Raw genomic sequence first — 16443 nt, forward strand, 5'->3', positions numbered from 1 at the left:
TCTGACATTTCTCTTACCACCTCCTCTGCTCCCATGCTTGTCTCAACTACTATCATGCCCCACCTCAACTACTGAATGACAAGTTATCTGCCCTCCATCCTATCACCCAGAGTGATCCTATTAAAGAAATAGATCTGATGTCACTCCTTTGCTCAAAACCTCAAAGACTTTTTATTTGACTCAGAAGGCAGACCTAAGCCCTTACATGAAAAGCCCTAAAAGATTGGCCCCACCGCTGACTCCTACTCTTATCTTATCTCCCTCTCATGCCCTCTACCTGTACCTTGCTCATTCCACCCCAGTCCAGCTGCCCCCCCTTGCTCTTCTTCAGATTTACCAGGTGAGCTCCTGGCTCAGAGCCTGCTGTTCCCTCCGCCAGAATCATTCTTCTCTTGGTTTCTTCTTGCATTAACTAATTAGTGATTGAGCAGTTAATGGAAGAAGGGAGACCAGTTAAGAGGCATTTCAAGCAATATAAGTCAGGTGATAACAGTCAAAATTAAGAACAAAATAGATTAAAATAGGAAAAAAAATTTAGGTATAAGATAAGCACTGTTTGGTGATCTCTTGAATGTGGAAAGTGACTAAGAGGGAGCAGGTGCAGCTAATTCCTAGGTCTCCAACTTAGAATACAAGGTAGATAGCAGTGACATTCACCAATTTTAGAAACAGTGCAGAGTAAGTGTAGTGCTGGGGAGAAAATTCAGTTTTGAACTGAACTGCTATATTTAAGGAGGTTTTAAAACATCCATAAGATGTCTGGTGATAATTGGCAGTAATGGCATGGAGCTCAAAAACAGAGGTGTGGGCTAAAGATCTACCCTAGAAAATATTATCCTATAGAACGTTTGCTAAAACCGTGACATAAAGTATGGTTACTCAGGAAGAATGCTTCGTAGAAGACAACTGTGGACCAAACCTTTGTTACTAAGATATCTGAAATCTTATTTAAAAGGACACAAAATTGTCTAAAAGTCCTTCATATACATATCATGTGCATCTGAATTTGCAGTTACCCTGTCACTGTTTTCCTCCATTCTTTCAGATAATGGAAATTATTGCCAATGGCTCTATTAATCCACAGCCCTATAATGGTTGTAAGTATGTGTCAATAGCAAAGATTAATTACTACAGTAGTCCTATATAAATTTGATATATTAATGTAAGACTTACTTTCAAATTAAAATTAAATCAACAATTATTTTATTGCACACTTACTACAGTCCTACCTCTCAGTATACGTTGATCCCCTTTGCTTCCCCCAAGTGAAGTCAGAAGAGACAGAAGTCCCAAAGCTTTCCTATCTCCTGTAGTGTGAGGGAGGAGGTGTATATGAAAGGAAGAGCATGTGCTTTGATTCAAACAAACCTAGTTTCAGTTTTCAGCTCTGCCATTCCTGAGTAATTTTTAGTTATTTACTCTCTGACCCTCAGTTCTCCTATGTTCAAAACAGGGTTCATAATACCTGCTTTACAACTGTGAAGATTGGCAATATACATGTACAATGCCTGACACTTAGACTCTCATGATAAAAGTATGGAATACATTTTCCAACATTAACATAACGTTTTCAAGTCAATAAAAGAGAGCAAAGAGAGGGGGAAGCTGGTTAAACATGTTACAACTGAATTATCTGTTTTGCTGTTTAAATGCAAGCACTAAAAATCTCACTAATCAGGAACAAGCTTTGAAAGCAAAGTATTTTCTTGCACAGATTTCCATTGCATTGAGTAAAAATTCAGTGTTTACAAACATGTTTTCTCTACTAGTTTACAAAGTAAATATTGTGCACAATTTAGACTGTGTTGGCATAAGCTTTGTAACCAGCCACATACAGAGAGGTTCAATGACAAGGTTCACTTCAACAAGAAAGATATTTCTTCAGCTGTTTCTACAGGGTGGAACAACCCATTCTTATGCAATTAATTATGGCTTGTGAGATTACATGACTTGAGCTCCACACCCTTTATTTATTGAGTCATATGTTTCATGGTGCTTTTTAGTCATTGAGTTTAACGTGTTTTCCATGAACTGAAGCAAAGTTGGTGCTAAAGTCATTCCCATGGGAGGCTCATCCAAGCTAAAGCATATGCTGACTTGAGCCTTTGGCTTTTCTTTTCAGCCTCCAACCTACTCCTAATCTTTCAGTACTTCTCCCTCCACACTCACAAATCTTAACACATTAGTTCATCTCTGGTTGAGGAGAAGGGTCAATCCATTGGCCCAAAATCCATTAGGTTTTTGGGTTTACCCTAGACTCCAAACCTGTCTCCTTTTGGCTCTGCCACTACTCAGCAGCCACTAACATTTTCTGAAATCACAAATGCCAAACTCTGAATTTGTGATCACATGTCATTGGTACAGTGACCACCTAAGGTATAAGATGAGTAAATGGAGTCTCAAAAATCAGCAAATGTCAAAGTGCCAATTTTCTCCAACTTGAAGTTTACCACAGTAGTGGTCTCCAAATATTGGACTCTGGACCAGCATCAGTGACAGTCAGTTTTCACCAGTATAGCAAAATGAACAAAGGAAGAGCAATAGAGTAAACAGGTATCATAAGGCTAAAGCCAAGTTATTTATTTTCTGATAGCCTGCGATTATGTCCTTCCTACTTCTAGGTACTTCAGTGTCCTTTCTTTAAATGATAAGGTTTGAGCATGGTTATTTTTTTTTAACATGTTTATTCACCAGAATTGAAGGTTGGCAAGTCTAGGTCTGCCTCCAATAATCTTTTGAAATGTTACTGGTCCCAGAACCACAGAATACAATGTGCAGGTGGTACATTGCAAAATAGCAGGAAGTGCCCTTCTGTAAGTTTCTGAGTTATGCAGAGCCCAAACAATATCAGGCAACCCTGCAATGAAACCTAAATGTCTGGGAATCACTGACCCTCAGAGCATTCTTTTCACACTTATACCAGAATGTTGGCAAAACAAATAGGAAAAGTGAAAGACTATGTTCTGGCTAAATGTAACTGCTTTTCAGCTCTGTTAAGTCTTTTAAATCTGACACATGCTTATAAGTTAACACATGCAACAAATATTTATAAATATCGTATTTATCACCTATTTATGCCAGGCACCCTGCAAAGTGTCTGAAACATAAGCATGCACACTATCTCTTCCCTCCAAAGGCACACAGCCTAGTGGTAACCTATTTAACTAGAAATATATTTCATAACATAACTTAATTGATCTTCAAAATGGCTTGTGAGGCAGATATTATTAATTCCATTTGTCAGACTAGGAAAGTCTCAGATTAATGACAGTGTGATCTCCAAGCACACGAGGGATAAAACAGAAATTCACACTTAGCCCTTCTGGTTACCTCCCTCGTGCAAGTATATGTGGTTGTGGGTAGGTGAAGAAGATAGCATCTGGACTATATACTCAATATAATACCATGTACTCTATTAGTACAAATCTTTTGACTCACACTGAAGTTGACAAATCCATGGGGGAAAAATGATAAATCATGCAAATCTGCTGCTGCTGGTACAGTTCTTCATTTCAGGGGCTTGCTACTCTTCCTGGATCTCAACACTTATCCTCTGTTCACACCCCACTTTTAATAATATGGAGAATATGACAGTGAGGAATGCTACTGTTCTGACTCCCTTCCCCCCACTCCCCACCCAAAATGATTAATCTTCTCTACACCACTGGGATGGTGCCCAGTTATGGGAGGTTACTACAGTAAGTGTCCAACATAGGGTCTTAGAAAAACTTACAGCAAAACAGAACAATTAGCTGTTATTCTTGAGAACTTCATCAACTGACAGAAGAAGGGAAAGTAAGTGCAAAGCATAGGTCAGATTTACTTATTTTTCTATCAACTACCAAAATGTCAACAGTTCTGTGCTGAAAGAAATTTGAAAGAAAAATTATTAAGGAGAATGTTAGTTCAGGTTCATTTCCAGGATTATGTTCTGATCAATAATCACTGCAGTTTCCTATAAATAGAACCACATATAGGCTAAAAGACTTGGGGAGGCAATAATGATCATGAGTACTGAAATCATGGCTTCTCTAAGTGAAAGAATTAGTCTTTGATCATTTTCTCTTGTTCTAAGGCCAGCACGGGTACCATCAGCCTCAAGATTCCTGAATCCCTATGTAGTGGGTTTCGTTGTTGTGGCAGGAGTGGTAATCCTGGCAGTGACCATAGCTCTACTCATCCACTTTTTAGCCTTTGGTAAGTACTAGAAGACTAAAAGTACCACTTTTTAGACCAAATAACTAAATACACCTTCAGATGACAAGTCTGTCATTCTTTTATTGCCACTTTTATTTTCTAATATAACCTAATTGAGGGTCTTCTATATCTCTAAATACATGTTTGTGTCTATATATTCCCTTGATCAGTACTTTTCTCTTCTCTCTCTGTCTCTTTTGTTTTTTTTAAATAAACATTATTACCCAGGTAAGAATTACTCTAGCCAAAGGAAAAACGTCTCTTGATTCTTTTCTGACACTAGAATTTGCTTACTGTGTTTTTTCACTTAATATCATGATTTCCTTCTTCATATAATAACCTGATAAAACTGTAGAAGTGAAATATTGCAAAGAACTTTAAGTTTCAACACCTAAAAATTGGATGTACCTAGTTATTTGTTAATTCATGATCTATTTTCTGATAAAACAGTCTTAGTTAAGAGAAGAGTTATGAAAGATAAGGGGAAAAAACAAATTTTTAAAAAGATCTGTTCTTTTACTTTTCTCTATTATAACAAAAATGTAGAACATATGGACAAGAAACAATATAAAGAACACATATACCCTGCTCATTCATTAACAATGCTCCTTAATATTTCAGTGAACATCCCTTTCAGATGTTTTAATGTAAATATGTCAAATTTCACTAGATAACATAGGCTATAATCTGATTTTATCACTTATAAATGTACTTTGAGGTTATTTTATTTCAGCTACAATTGTGTTAAGTCATTTAAATCATATGTGTGGGTGTAGGTATGTGGGTATCCATGAATATGGAGAGAAAGAGAGAACATAACTTATTGTATGTTCTATTGTAAATGGGCAAAAATGCTTATTTGAGAGTTGAAAAACTCCTAGTGGCACAATAAAATTACCAACATTAGAAAAGACAGTAGTGAGGAATAATATTTCTCAGCCAATCTAATTACAAAGTTGTTGCCACATTTTGCTATCAAATCACCCAGAGTCAACTATGTCTTAGGTGAACTACGGAGGCAGGAAAAAGAAATCTCAAGTTTCCAATTAAATTAATGAATTTTCACTTTTGATGGTACTATATTGTCACACAAACAGAACCTAGGTTAATCCTCTTCAGAGGGTGACCATTTACAGCCCTTGAAAGGCTTGTCCTTCCACTACAAAGGAATACATTACCCTTCCACCAGGATCTCCAACTCTTTCTCCTGATTGAAGTATTTCTCTGCATTAGTTATTGCATATGAATGATCAAAAGAAAGCAGGGATTTTCCTGAGACAGGTTAGGTTATGCCCTTGTTCATAATGTTTCTAAGATGTATACAGTGTGTTTTGGGAGTCTTTATTTTCCTCACACAGCTGAATGTGTCCTCTGGAAGACTTTTTTTGATGAAAACAATTCACACTGGACAACCAATTAGATATCCTGTTCAAAGGCTTATTTTCTAGTTTTAGTCTAAAAAACTAATGACAAGTCAATAATACCCCTAAAAAGATTATTATTTGAAATAATTTTAAAAACTATTCAGAATTATTTTGGGTATTCCTTAGTGATAAATAATAGCATATTATAGACATTCATTAATATTTCTTGAATTAATAAATCTTCAATCACAAATCTCCCAAAAATATAGTAAAAATGAAAATTATGATACTTCTGAGCAGTTTGATTTCACAAATGATGCTGTTCTGATTTTCCTACATCTTTAAATTTTCAGTTTTGTCAATTTAAAAAAGAGAGAGACGAATAATTTTATTATAGTTACATTTATAGTAAGTTTGGAGTTTTAAGAGAAGCAACTTTTTTTAAATTGTGTAAGATAGCCTCCCATAATCCTGAACAAACTAAAGAGTAAAGTACTTAGCAGTGAGATTGATTCTGCCTTTTCTTTGTTTTATAGATCAAAAGTCTTATTTTTATCATAGCAGCTTTCAAATCCTAAATGTCAAATACAGTAATCAGTTAAATTCACCAGCTACACAGGAATATAGGGATTTGAGTGGAAGAATTGAATCTATGGTAAGTTAAAATTTCTCTTTGCTCTTTATCCCATCATCAAACAAATTTGATAATAAATCTGATATTTTGTGATATATCTGTAATTGCTAGATGCTCTATATTGTTTTCTTCCCTGAATACTGAAAGATATGTTTCTTTGTGATTTTTTCAAGTTAATTTGCTAGTATACTGGTTCTTCTTTACATTTTTTAAGTCATAAGTGGAAAGTGTTAGAAGAGTCTTGAATAAATTAGTATTTTACATGATTATGACTTCAAAGGGTGGAAGTCTATTGTTTGTACAAGTTGAGCATTTCTTACTGCTCTCCTTGAGATTGCCTTTCTAAATCCTTTTCATTTTGCCTTCTTTCCTTTTTCTTATCCAACTAAACACACAGGTAGCAGGTGTTAAAAGATACGTTTGCATGTCCATAATAACATAGGTTAGACAACACCCTACTTTGGCTCAATGATATACATAGAAAATATGCAAAGCAAGCTCGGGCTTTCAGTTGAAGAGGCCTTCCAGGAAACCTCACAAGTGGGCCCTTTGCATTCATTTATGACCATGGACCAGTGTGTGACCTTTCACCCAGAGAGTCAGAGTTGACCAGTGTCAAGGTTGCTTACTTACCCTTCCTTTTAAAGAGTCCTAAGAATATAAATTAATCCAGTTGCTCTAAAACTTAAACATTAACAAAATCACCTGGAAGGTTTTTCAAAACACACATTTCTGGGCCCTGATGTGAGAGTCTCTGATTCAATAGGTCTGGGGTAAACTGAAGAATTTCCATTTCTAAGTTCCCAGGTGATGCTGATGCTAATGGTCCAAGGACCACACTTTGGGAACCACTAAGTTAATCTAAATGAGGACTCTCATGGCTGGGGGACTGAATCACTGGCTTGTCTAACACATTTTTCCCCAGAGGCAAACCTCACTAGAAGCCAACTTATGGGACAACTGCTTAGTTAGCATGGGATTAGAGCAAGGGAAGTTAGGTATATCATTTAAATGTTTAATGAGATCAGAATAACAGCTGAATCAGTGATTTGGGAGGAGAATCTATGACAGATCCTAAGATCTTCCTTGTTTTGAGAACCTTGAGAGTTTTGCAAAGTACTGGGCAGGCATTTTGTAAAATCCCATAACTGGGCTTTCTAAACTATTTCCTCATGCTTAGGGTGGAATTACAGGTTCAGGGGAGGACGACCATAGAGAAAGAGTATCATTTTCACTCCATCACATGAAGGGGGTTCATTAAATTGTCAACATGACTTATCACTGTCAACTTGATCACCCAGCTGAAGTAGTGTTTGTCAGGTTTCTACACTGTAAAGTTACTTCCTCTCTTTTCCATACCATACTCTTTGGAAGAAAGACACTATGTGCAAGCCACACATAAGGAGTAGAGGAGTGAAGCATTAAGCGTTGAATGTTTGAAGACTATTTAAAATTCTTCAGTCAATTCTCCCATGTATTTATCAACCACTTGCTTATATCAATATAGTGGTCTCTGCATTTTTAAGATTAATTTTTATTTGTTTATTTTTAACTGTACCTATTTTTTTTAATTTTTTTAAGTGTTTATTTTTGAGACAGAGAGAGACAGAGTGCAAGTGGGGGAGGGTCAGAGAGAGAGGGAGACACAAAATCTGAAACAGGTTCCAGGCTCCGAGCTGTCAGCACAGAGCCCGACGCGGGGCTCAAACCCACGAACCGTGAGATCATGACCTGAGCTGAAGTCGGATGCTTAACAGACTGAGCCACCCAGGCGCCCCAAACTGTACCTGTTTTTTTTATTTTTTGGTTTTTTTTAAATATAATTTATTATCAAATTGGTTTCCATACAACACCTAGTGCTCATCCCAACAAGTGCCCTCCTCCACTCCCAATGTTTATAGCAGTACTTTCAACAACAGCCTAAATGTCCATCAACTGACAAATGGATAAAGAAGATGTGGTTTATATATACAATAAGAATAATTTTTAGGCTGCACTCCAGAAATGCTCCAGCTTACATTTTCACCAGCAGCACATAAGTATGCACAAGTATGCTTATTTCCCCACAGCATTAACCCTCAACGTTGTAAATCATTTTATTTGTTGCTAATCTAGTAGGTGAGAAGTGGTATCTCACTATTATTTGGATTTTCATTTCTTTGATTACTAAGATTTAACCTGTTTTCATATAGTAATAGGTCATTTTTATGACTTCATTTGTCAATTGCCTGATCATGACTTTGCCCATGTTCTTACTGGAGCATTTGTCTATTCTATATGGATTCGAAAAAAACAAAAACAAAAACAAAAAAACCACCACTTATCCTTATTAGCATATCAAAGTTTGCCTGTCATTCACATTGCATATATTTCTCTAATAATGTGATTTGACTCTCAATCCTATTTATGATGTAGGGATTTTTTAATGTTAAACATTTAATTTTTTATATATATTCATATGTATTGCATATATTTCATATATATTTTATATGTTTATAGAGCTAAATTATCAATCCCTTTTATGATTTCTCATTTTTTGTCATGTTAAAAATGGCTTTATTCATTCTAAATACTCTTTAAAATATTAACCCTCATTTTCTTTTTATAATTTTATTATTTCAGTTTTTAGTACCAAGCTATTGAGAGTACTGTGGTTTTATAATATATTTAAACACCTGGCAGGAAAAGATTTCACTTGAAATTCTTCTGATGTATGATTTCCATAATCTCATTTATTTATCCTTCTGTAAAACCACTTTGAACATTTAAAACATTGTATGAATGATACTCTAATAAGGTGCTAATCTATAGTTTACAAAGCACTTTCACATGTATTATACAGTCATATAAATTGACAAATCATTTTTATAGATGCATAAAATAAAGGTTGTGAGTTTAGGAAACATGTCAAAGGCCATTCAACTGGAGTGTAGTAGAACCAGAATTCAAACCAAGGTCTCCTGACTCCAAATCCAAGTATCATACCATTTCCCAATGGTAACATGAGTATCATCATTGTCCTTGTCCCACAGACAACACTGTTTTCCTTCATGAGCAATAGAATAGTCTCAGAAACTTCTATGAGGCAATTCATCTCTCTTTTCTAGCTCTCAGTTTACTCATCAGTGAAATAAAGTCATTGGACCAGATAATTTTCACAGTACATTCTAACTCAAAAAGCCTATGATTTTATGACTTTCATGCAATATATTCATTCATCTGTTTTTCCTATCCTGCCTCTCTGGCCACTCCTCTCTGTCTCTATAGGCTCACCTTCCTTTATACTGTCATTAAATTTTGAAATTCCCCAAGGCTTTGACTTATGCTCTCCTCTTTTCTCACACTGGTTTTTTTCTATCCTTAGATGTTCTCTTTGATGAGTGTTACTTCAACCAACACTTGCACACTAATGACTCATTCTGTCTCCAGCCCAGACTTTTCTTCTGTACTTCAGATCTGTTCACCACACTGCCAGCCTAATGTCTCCACTTGGCTGTTTTTTTATTAATCTTAAATTTATTCTGCCCCAAATCAAACTCATGATTTCCCCAGAGCCTCCTAGCCTCCTTCCAATAATCCTGTCCCCATTAACAACATTTATTCAGTTTTCCAAACCCAAACCCTGGAATTCATCTTTGAATTACTGCCCTCTATCATTCCAAATACCCAATCCATTACCAACCTCTGCAGGTTTTATCTTCTTTATTTCCCTCAAATCCATTCATTTCTCTTCATACCTACTAACACCATGTCCATCCAAACCATCACCTCTACTCTGAACTACTAAAATAGCATTAACTGATTTGCATTTCTTCCCCAAAACTAAATATCCATAGGCAGCAAAAGAAATTATTCTCAAATTGCTAATCTGATTGTATTATCCTTTTGTTTAAAACACTTCAGCAACTTCCCATTATTTATGATAAAGACCACTAACAAGACATGCATGGTCTGGCCATTCTGGCTCCCTAGCCTCCTTGCTCTCTATGCTACAGCTGCACTGGCCTTCTTTCATTCCTGAAACACACCTGTGTGTTCCCACCTCAGGACTTTGCATGTGCCATTCACTTCACTTGTGAGGCTTTTTCCTTCCTCTTCAACTAGCTAACTTTGATTCTTCCTAACAATCTCAACTCCACCAGCATTTCCTCCAAGAAACCTCTCTAATATTGATTGGATCAAATTCCTCTACTGTATTTCTGTACTTATCAGTTGTAATTTTACTTAAATGTGGATGATAACTTGATTGGTGCTTGTCTGCTGCCATTAAATGTAAGCTCCATAATGGCAAGGACTGTTTATTTTCTCTCACCATTGTACCCAGTGCTTGATAGAAGGGGTGTGCAGCAAAAAAGTTACTGAAAACCTGTTGTTGAATGAGTGAAAAAAAATGAATAAGGCCATCTAGAAATATTGAAAGCACCAGTTTGCAATATATATATATATATATATATATATATATATCAAAACCATGAGCACATTCTGACTAAATGGGATGGGTCTCTGTCAATAAAACAAAAGATTTCAGTCAGGATTCATACCTGGGATCAACTGAACTGTTGAATCTCCCCTTTGTTATCAGGTGTGATAATGCAATAAATTCTGCAAACAATTGCCACTTTTTCCAAAATATATCTAATTATAGTCCCATGAACAAACTAGTTCATAGGAAGAGAAAGAAAACAATACCCATTTGAGATTAATTTTATATCACTTAAACCATCAGGGCTTCTGGGTAAAATTCATTTCAGTTACGTCCATTTAACAAGCATTAATTATTGGGGTGCCTGGGTGGCTCAGTCAGCTAAGCGTCTGTCTCTTGATTTCAGCTCAGGTCATGATTTCATAGTTCATGAGATTGAGCCCAAAGATGGACTCTATGCTAACAGCACAGAGCTTGCTTGGGATTCTCTCTCCCTCTCTCTGCCCTTCCCCTGCTTATGCACAGGCCCTCTCTCTTAAAATAAATAAGTAAGCTTAAAAAAAAAGCATTGATCATTACTTAATGCCAAAAAAAAACCCAATTTGATAACATACTTGACAATGAAATGTTCTTTGAATGAATAAATAAAAGATGCATTCTATCTGTTGGTTCCTGTGCCAAGTCTTAGGGATACAAAATAAAGACATCATTGTAGTCAGAGGCTCACAGTGGTCTCCAAAATGGGGTTGTGCATTCCAGGGAGGGATTCACAGTAATTAATTGTGAATACTCAAATACTTGGATATCACTCTACATGTTTTCTTCTCATAAAGAGTATTTTTTAGAAGGAAGTGTTTTGTTACTATTTAATAAATGGATTGGCATTGGTACCTTGTTTGGTTTTATGTCAGCTGGTCCCATACAATGTTTGTAAAGGTATCTTGAGGGAAGAGGGAAAGGGCAGTAACACTTTTACTTGCTCTGAGTAGATTTTAACAATGTGCAGTTTCAACTGGATTTAAAGATTTTATTATCTAGTTCTAAAACTAAACAAAGCCTCCCCAAAATCACTAAAGGAACTGAGAAGAATCCTGCAGAACACAAATTTTAAAACCACAATTCGGAGATAACTCTAATATGCCAAGGACAGTAATGACCAAGTAAAGGAAGAGTAAGGTAATAACAGAACTGACACTTCACTGCTACTGACTAAAGCAAATTTACCAAGTGAAGCAATAAACAGTATCTTTCTTAGAAGATATTTAATACACACAAACACACATACATACCCTGTCTCTTCAAAGTGTAAGAAATTAGGCGCTTTTTAAATAAAGTTCATACCATGGAGAGAAGACTTTGAAAATATGTTTAGCAATGGGTCCATCATGAGGTGTTTGGATTTTCTTGTGTTTTACTGAAAATGTTGCATCTTACCTATAAAAGTGCTTAGACATGCACACATAAAAACTGGGGGGGAAGGATTAACTATCATGTTTGGTTGATTTTGAACATACTTCTTTTAATGTTTTTTAAATGTTTATTTATTTTTTAGAGAGAGAGAGCACAAGCAGGAAAGGGGCAGAGAGAGGGGGATAGAGTATCTGAAGTGGGTCTGCATTGTCAGCACAGAACCCAAGGTGGGGCTCAAACCCACAAACCTTGAGATCATGACCTGAGCTGAAATCATACGCCTAACCAACTGAGCCACCCAGGTGTCCCTAAACACACTTCTTTAAAAAAAACATATAAAATGAAACACATTCCATTTGGTTTGCAAGGATAACCAATTGAAATCAGGAAAGACGGAAAGTCACGTGTTAAATTTCAACAAAACCTTTGCACAATGGTTGGGAGGGACTGACAACTTTGTGTCATGATTTATTAAATTCTGCCAATGAGGCACTTTATACATTTAGAGCCATGTAATGGTGTGGAAATGTCTTCAGCATTCCAAACCAAGTATTTAAATTAAACTTAGATCATAACTTTGAATCATTTTATTACAAAGTATTTCAAAAATTATAAATTCTATCCACATTACCAATGAAAATATTATTACTAAATATAAAGGGGATAAAATGACTAAATGTTTGCTCTGTTAATTTGGTCTTTTTAATTTCTAATTTCGTCAATGTTTTATAGTATATATTAGCAGTACAGTGTTACTGCATATATATAATTTATAAATAAATATACATGTTTGTGCTACTCATGCATAAAATATTTTATCCATAGGAATGCATAATCAAAAATTTTTGCAGACCACTATAATAACAGATCATATTGCCACATATTTTATCTTTTTCTTGAAAACTGAACTTTCCATATCTGGTTAAACAGAAAAGAAACTGATAACTGGAGGGTGGTTGAAATCACAAAAACAACATTATTTCCATTATTCAGCTCACGAATAATATGAACAAAACCATACCTATCAAGTAAGAAGACACTAAAAATAAGGTGATTTATCTTCATGGGTAGCTAATAAGATCTTTCTTCTCTAATGATGGAAATGTGTGATAACTGCAAACATTCTATATGTAATTGTCTTACACTTTAATGGCTGGTCTATTAACAAATTTAATGATTCACTTTGTTAGAATTTAAATAATCCACATCTCACTTCAGTTCTTATCAACTATGAACATTACTGAGGTATGAGAATTCTAGACTATTCTAGAATACAAAGATAATACTGACACCCTCAATCAGTGAAGAAATATAAAATAGTACTCTGTTTTTCATTGTTTACTTGATTTTTGTCCAACACCTTTGGGAAGAGCCACCAAATCACACTGAGTACAACATCTGATGTTTAGATGCCTTCTAGTGAAGATGCATCCTATCCATTATCATGTTTGTATCATAAGTGAAGAAATAGGCACTACATCAAAAGGCTGTTTCCCCAGACTAAATCAATCCTATGTGTTGAGATGAAATTGAACTAAAATGAACTGAACTGAAAACTCCAGTCCCTATTCCTCATTAACTTAAGTCCTGTGTTGCAAAGTTGGGAGGAAGGAGAACAACTGGAAGCATAAAAACATTTTCCCCTTTCTTTCTATAGATTACTAAAACATTCCAAGAATCAAATTTAAGAAATCAATTCATCAGAGCTCATGTTGTCAAACTGAGGTAAGTGGAACTATATAAAAACATATATAAGCTTAGAGGCGCCTGGGTGGCTCAGCTGGTTAAGTGTCAGACTTCAGCTCAGGTCATGATCTCATGGTTCGTGGGTTCGAGCCCCACGTCAGGCTCTGTGCTGACAGCTCAGAGCCTGGAGCCTGTTTCGGATTCTGTGTCTCCCTCTCTCTGTCCCTCCCCAGTGTACGCACGCTCTCTCTCTCTCTCTCAAAAATAAACATTAAAGCTTTAATGTTTATTAAATAGTAATATTACTAGTAATATATTAAGCTTACATTAAGCAATATGGCCCATTTGACTTTTGTTCACAGCATAGATAATGAGACATTCACACAATTTGTTGCAATATTATGAAAGTAGTATTATGGGCAGCTTAAAAAACAATGCAAATAAACAAAAACAAAACATGCCACATTTTGATCTATTACTAATGTAAGTAAGCATATCACTTGAATACATGGTAGAAAAAAAAGAAAGGTTAAAGAGAGTTGGGTGAGGGTACAGTAACAAGGCCATCCTACTGCATAAATCCAGTGGATACCATTCACAATACAGTCTATGTAAACAGTGCCCCCTTGGAGTTGTGCAATTCTGTGGTCCTGGGCATATTCAGCCAAGATCAGAACACTATGACCAACATCAAGCTTTTTGGTTTGTATCTGCCTGGAATGCTATAACACAAAGGACCTTGTGGTCAAATCCAAGCATGTGTGGCATGAATTAACAATAAGGGGAGTAGCAGCATGCATTCTAGTTATTTGACATTCCTACCTTAGTTGAATATATACTTATCTGTGTGATGTGATGAGACATGCCCTCCCAGCTAAAATACTGACCCTTACTGACCTTACCACAAATGCCTCAAATGCCCACATTACCCAATCCTTCAAATAATATGCAAAAGTCCTTTGAAAGGGAGGTGTTTCCCAAATACCACCACCACAAGAAAATTAATAGTTCTTATTTGCTGTAGAAATACTTAGTAAGTCCAGAGCATGAACATCTGGTCAGATACGTTTTGTTGAGAAATGAGAGGGGAAGGAAGAATCCATGGGAAGAGTACTACCAAATCAATTTTAGTCAGTTCAGCACACTTCCGCCTTAGCACTGTCTTGTGAAAATCTCTGTACTAGCCACTGGCTTTCAAAACTTGTAGGATTGAATGAGTCATCTGTACTTTTTTACTTCCCACTTACTGCTCAATCCCCTGAAATCTTACTTCTGATGCCACCACAAAATGCTAATCGCCTTTGCCAAATTCAACAAGGACATTCAAATCACAAGCTCCAAGCAAATTATATCATCTTCTGTTTGGACCTCTCAGTGATATTTGGTACTGTTGTATCTTTAATCCTTCTTAAAATAGTACCATCCTGTAGTTTCTATGACCCTACACACCCTATTTTCCTCTTACCTCTCCATTCGCTCCTCAATTTTCTTCACTAGCTCTTATTCCTTCTCTGCACATCCGTCAAATGTTGGACATTAGGCTGTGCTATAAGCCTCTCACCTTCTCAGTTCACATTCTTGACTTTCAGTGGCTTAACTGACCCCTATATGTTCATCATTCTCAAAGTTGCATCTCTGGGCCAGTCCTCTCTTCTCATCTCCAGTCATTAATGTACACAGCCATCTCCTTAATGTCATCATACAGGTATCTCACAGACAACTCAACTTACTAAATCCAGACCTGAACCTATCATCTCTCTCCCACCAAATGTTACCTCAAATTAATTGAGGTGTCACTTTCAATCTAGTTGCTCAAGAAATATGTAATCATCTTTAATTCCTCCTCTCCCTCAACCCATATATCCAATCATCTAATCTTTCAGTTCTGTTTTCTAAATATCCCTAAGATCCGTAACTTTTATTCAAACAGTGCCCTCAACCATCTCTCTCCTGGACTATGAACAGCCTCCTAATGAGTCTCCTTTCCTCCAGTCTTGCTCCACTCCACATTCTACAAAGCAGTCAGAAAGACTTTTTGAAACAAAATTCTAAACATATTACTCCCCTGGTTAAAATCCTTCCATCCTTCCATTGGCCTCTCCTGGGCTTATCTTTCACTATCATCCAACTAGACTTCTTTCAGTTCTTCACTGGCCCTAACCTCAAGACCTTCATATAAGCTATTCTCTCTGCTGGAAATGTACACACACTTTGCCCCCTTTCCCTTCAGTTTTAAACACAGTATGTAAATAGAAAGCTTGAGGTACGGTAAGTCAAAAAAAAAAATCAGGAAAGGATTACCCTTAAAAAGATAGTTTGTTACAGTTCATAAGAGGAGGGTACATGCCTCTTTGGTAGAGTTGTTATAAAGATCAAATAAATTAGTGTAAAACACATGGTCCTGTTTGGGTATCTTATTCAAAGTTTGTCATTCACTAAAGATACCTCTTCTTTGAATTGGTTCTTCTACTTTTTGTTAGTCTTTTCTTGTTGACTTGTAGGAATTCTGTATTTATAGTAGGTAGCAATCATTTGTCACTTTCTGTGTTGCAAATATATTCTTCCTGTCCATAGCATATCTTCAAACCTTATGGCATCTTTTATTGTGAAAAGTCAGTTGCAAATAGTCTTATTTAAGAAATTCTTTCTACTCATGTATGTAAAGACATTCATATTTTCTCGTAAGTTGTAAACATTTTTGCTCATATTTAGACACTTTGTATATGATA

At 36.0% G+C, this 16443-nt stretch overlaps 1 protein-coding gene across 1 annotated transcript in view; it reads left to right on the forward strand.

The window, feature by feature from the left end:
* Nucleotides 1-205: 205 nt before the first annotated feature.
* The window catches only part of TMPRSS11D (transmembrane serine protease 11D), a 37112-nt gene continuing 20874 nt past the window's right edge, over nucleotides 206-16443 (forward strand). Inside the window, exons 1-5 of the mRNA XM_058723335.1 lie at nucleotides 206-340; nucleotides 1046-1097; nucleotides 4072-4197; nucleotides 6098-6216; nucleotides 13686-13753. Of these exons, the coding sequence (XP_058579318.1) occupies nucleotides 206-340; nucleotides 1046-1097; nucleotides 4072-4197; nucleotides 6098-6216; nucleotides 13686-13753 (500 nt within the window). The remainder of the gene's footprint in view (nucleotides 341-1045; nucleotides 1098-4071; nucleotides 4198-6097; nucleotides 6217-13685; nucleotides 13754-16443) is intronic.

The sequence above is a fragment of the Neofelis nebulosa genome, chromosome 3, assembly GCF_028018385.1.
Source record: "Neofelis nebulosa isolate mNeoNeb1 chromosome 3, mNeoNeb1.pri, whole genome shotgun sequence".
Classification (NCBI taxonomy): Eukaryota; Metazoa; Chordata; class Mammalia; order Carnivora; family Felidae; genus Neofelis; species Neofelis nebulosa.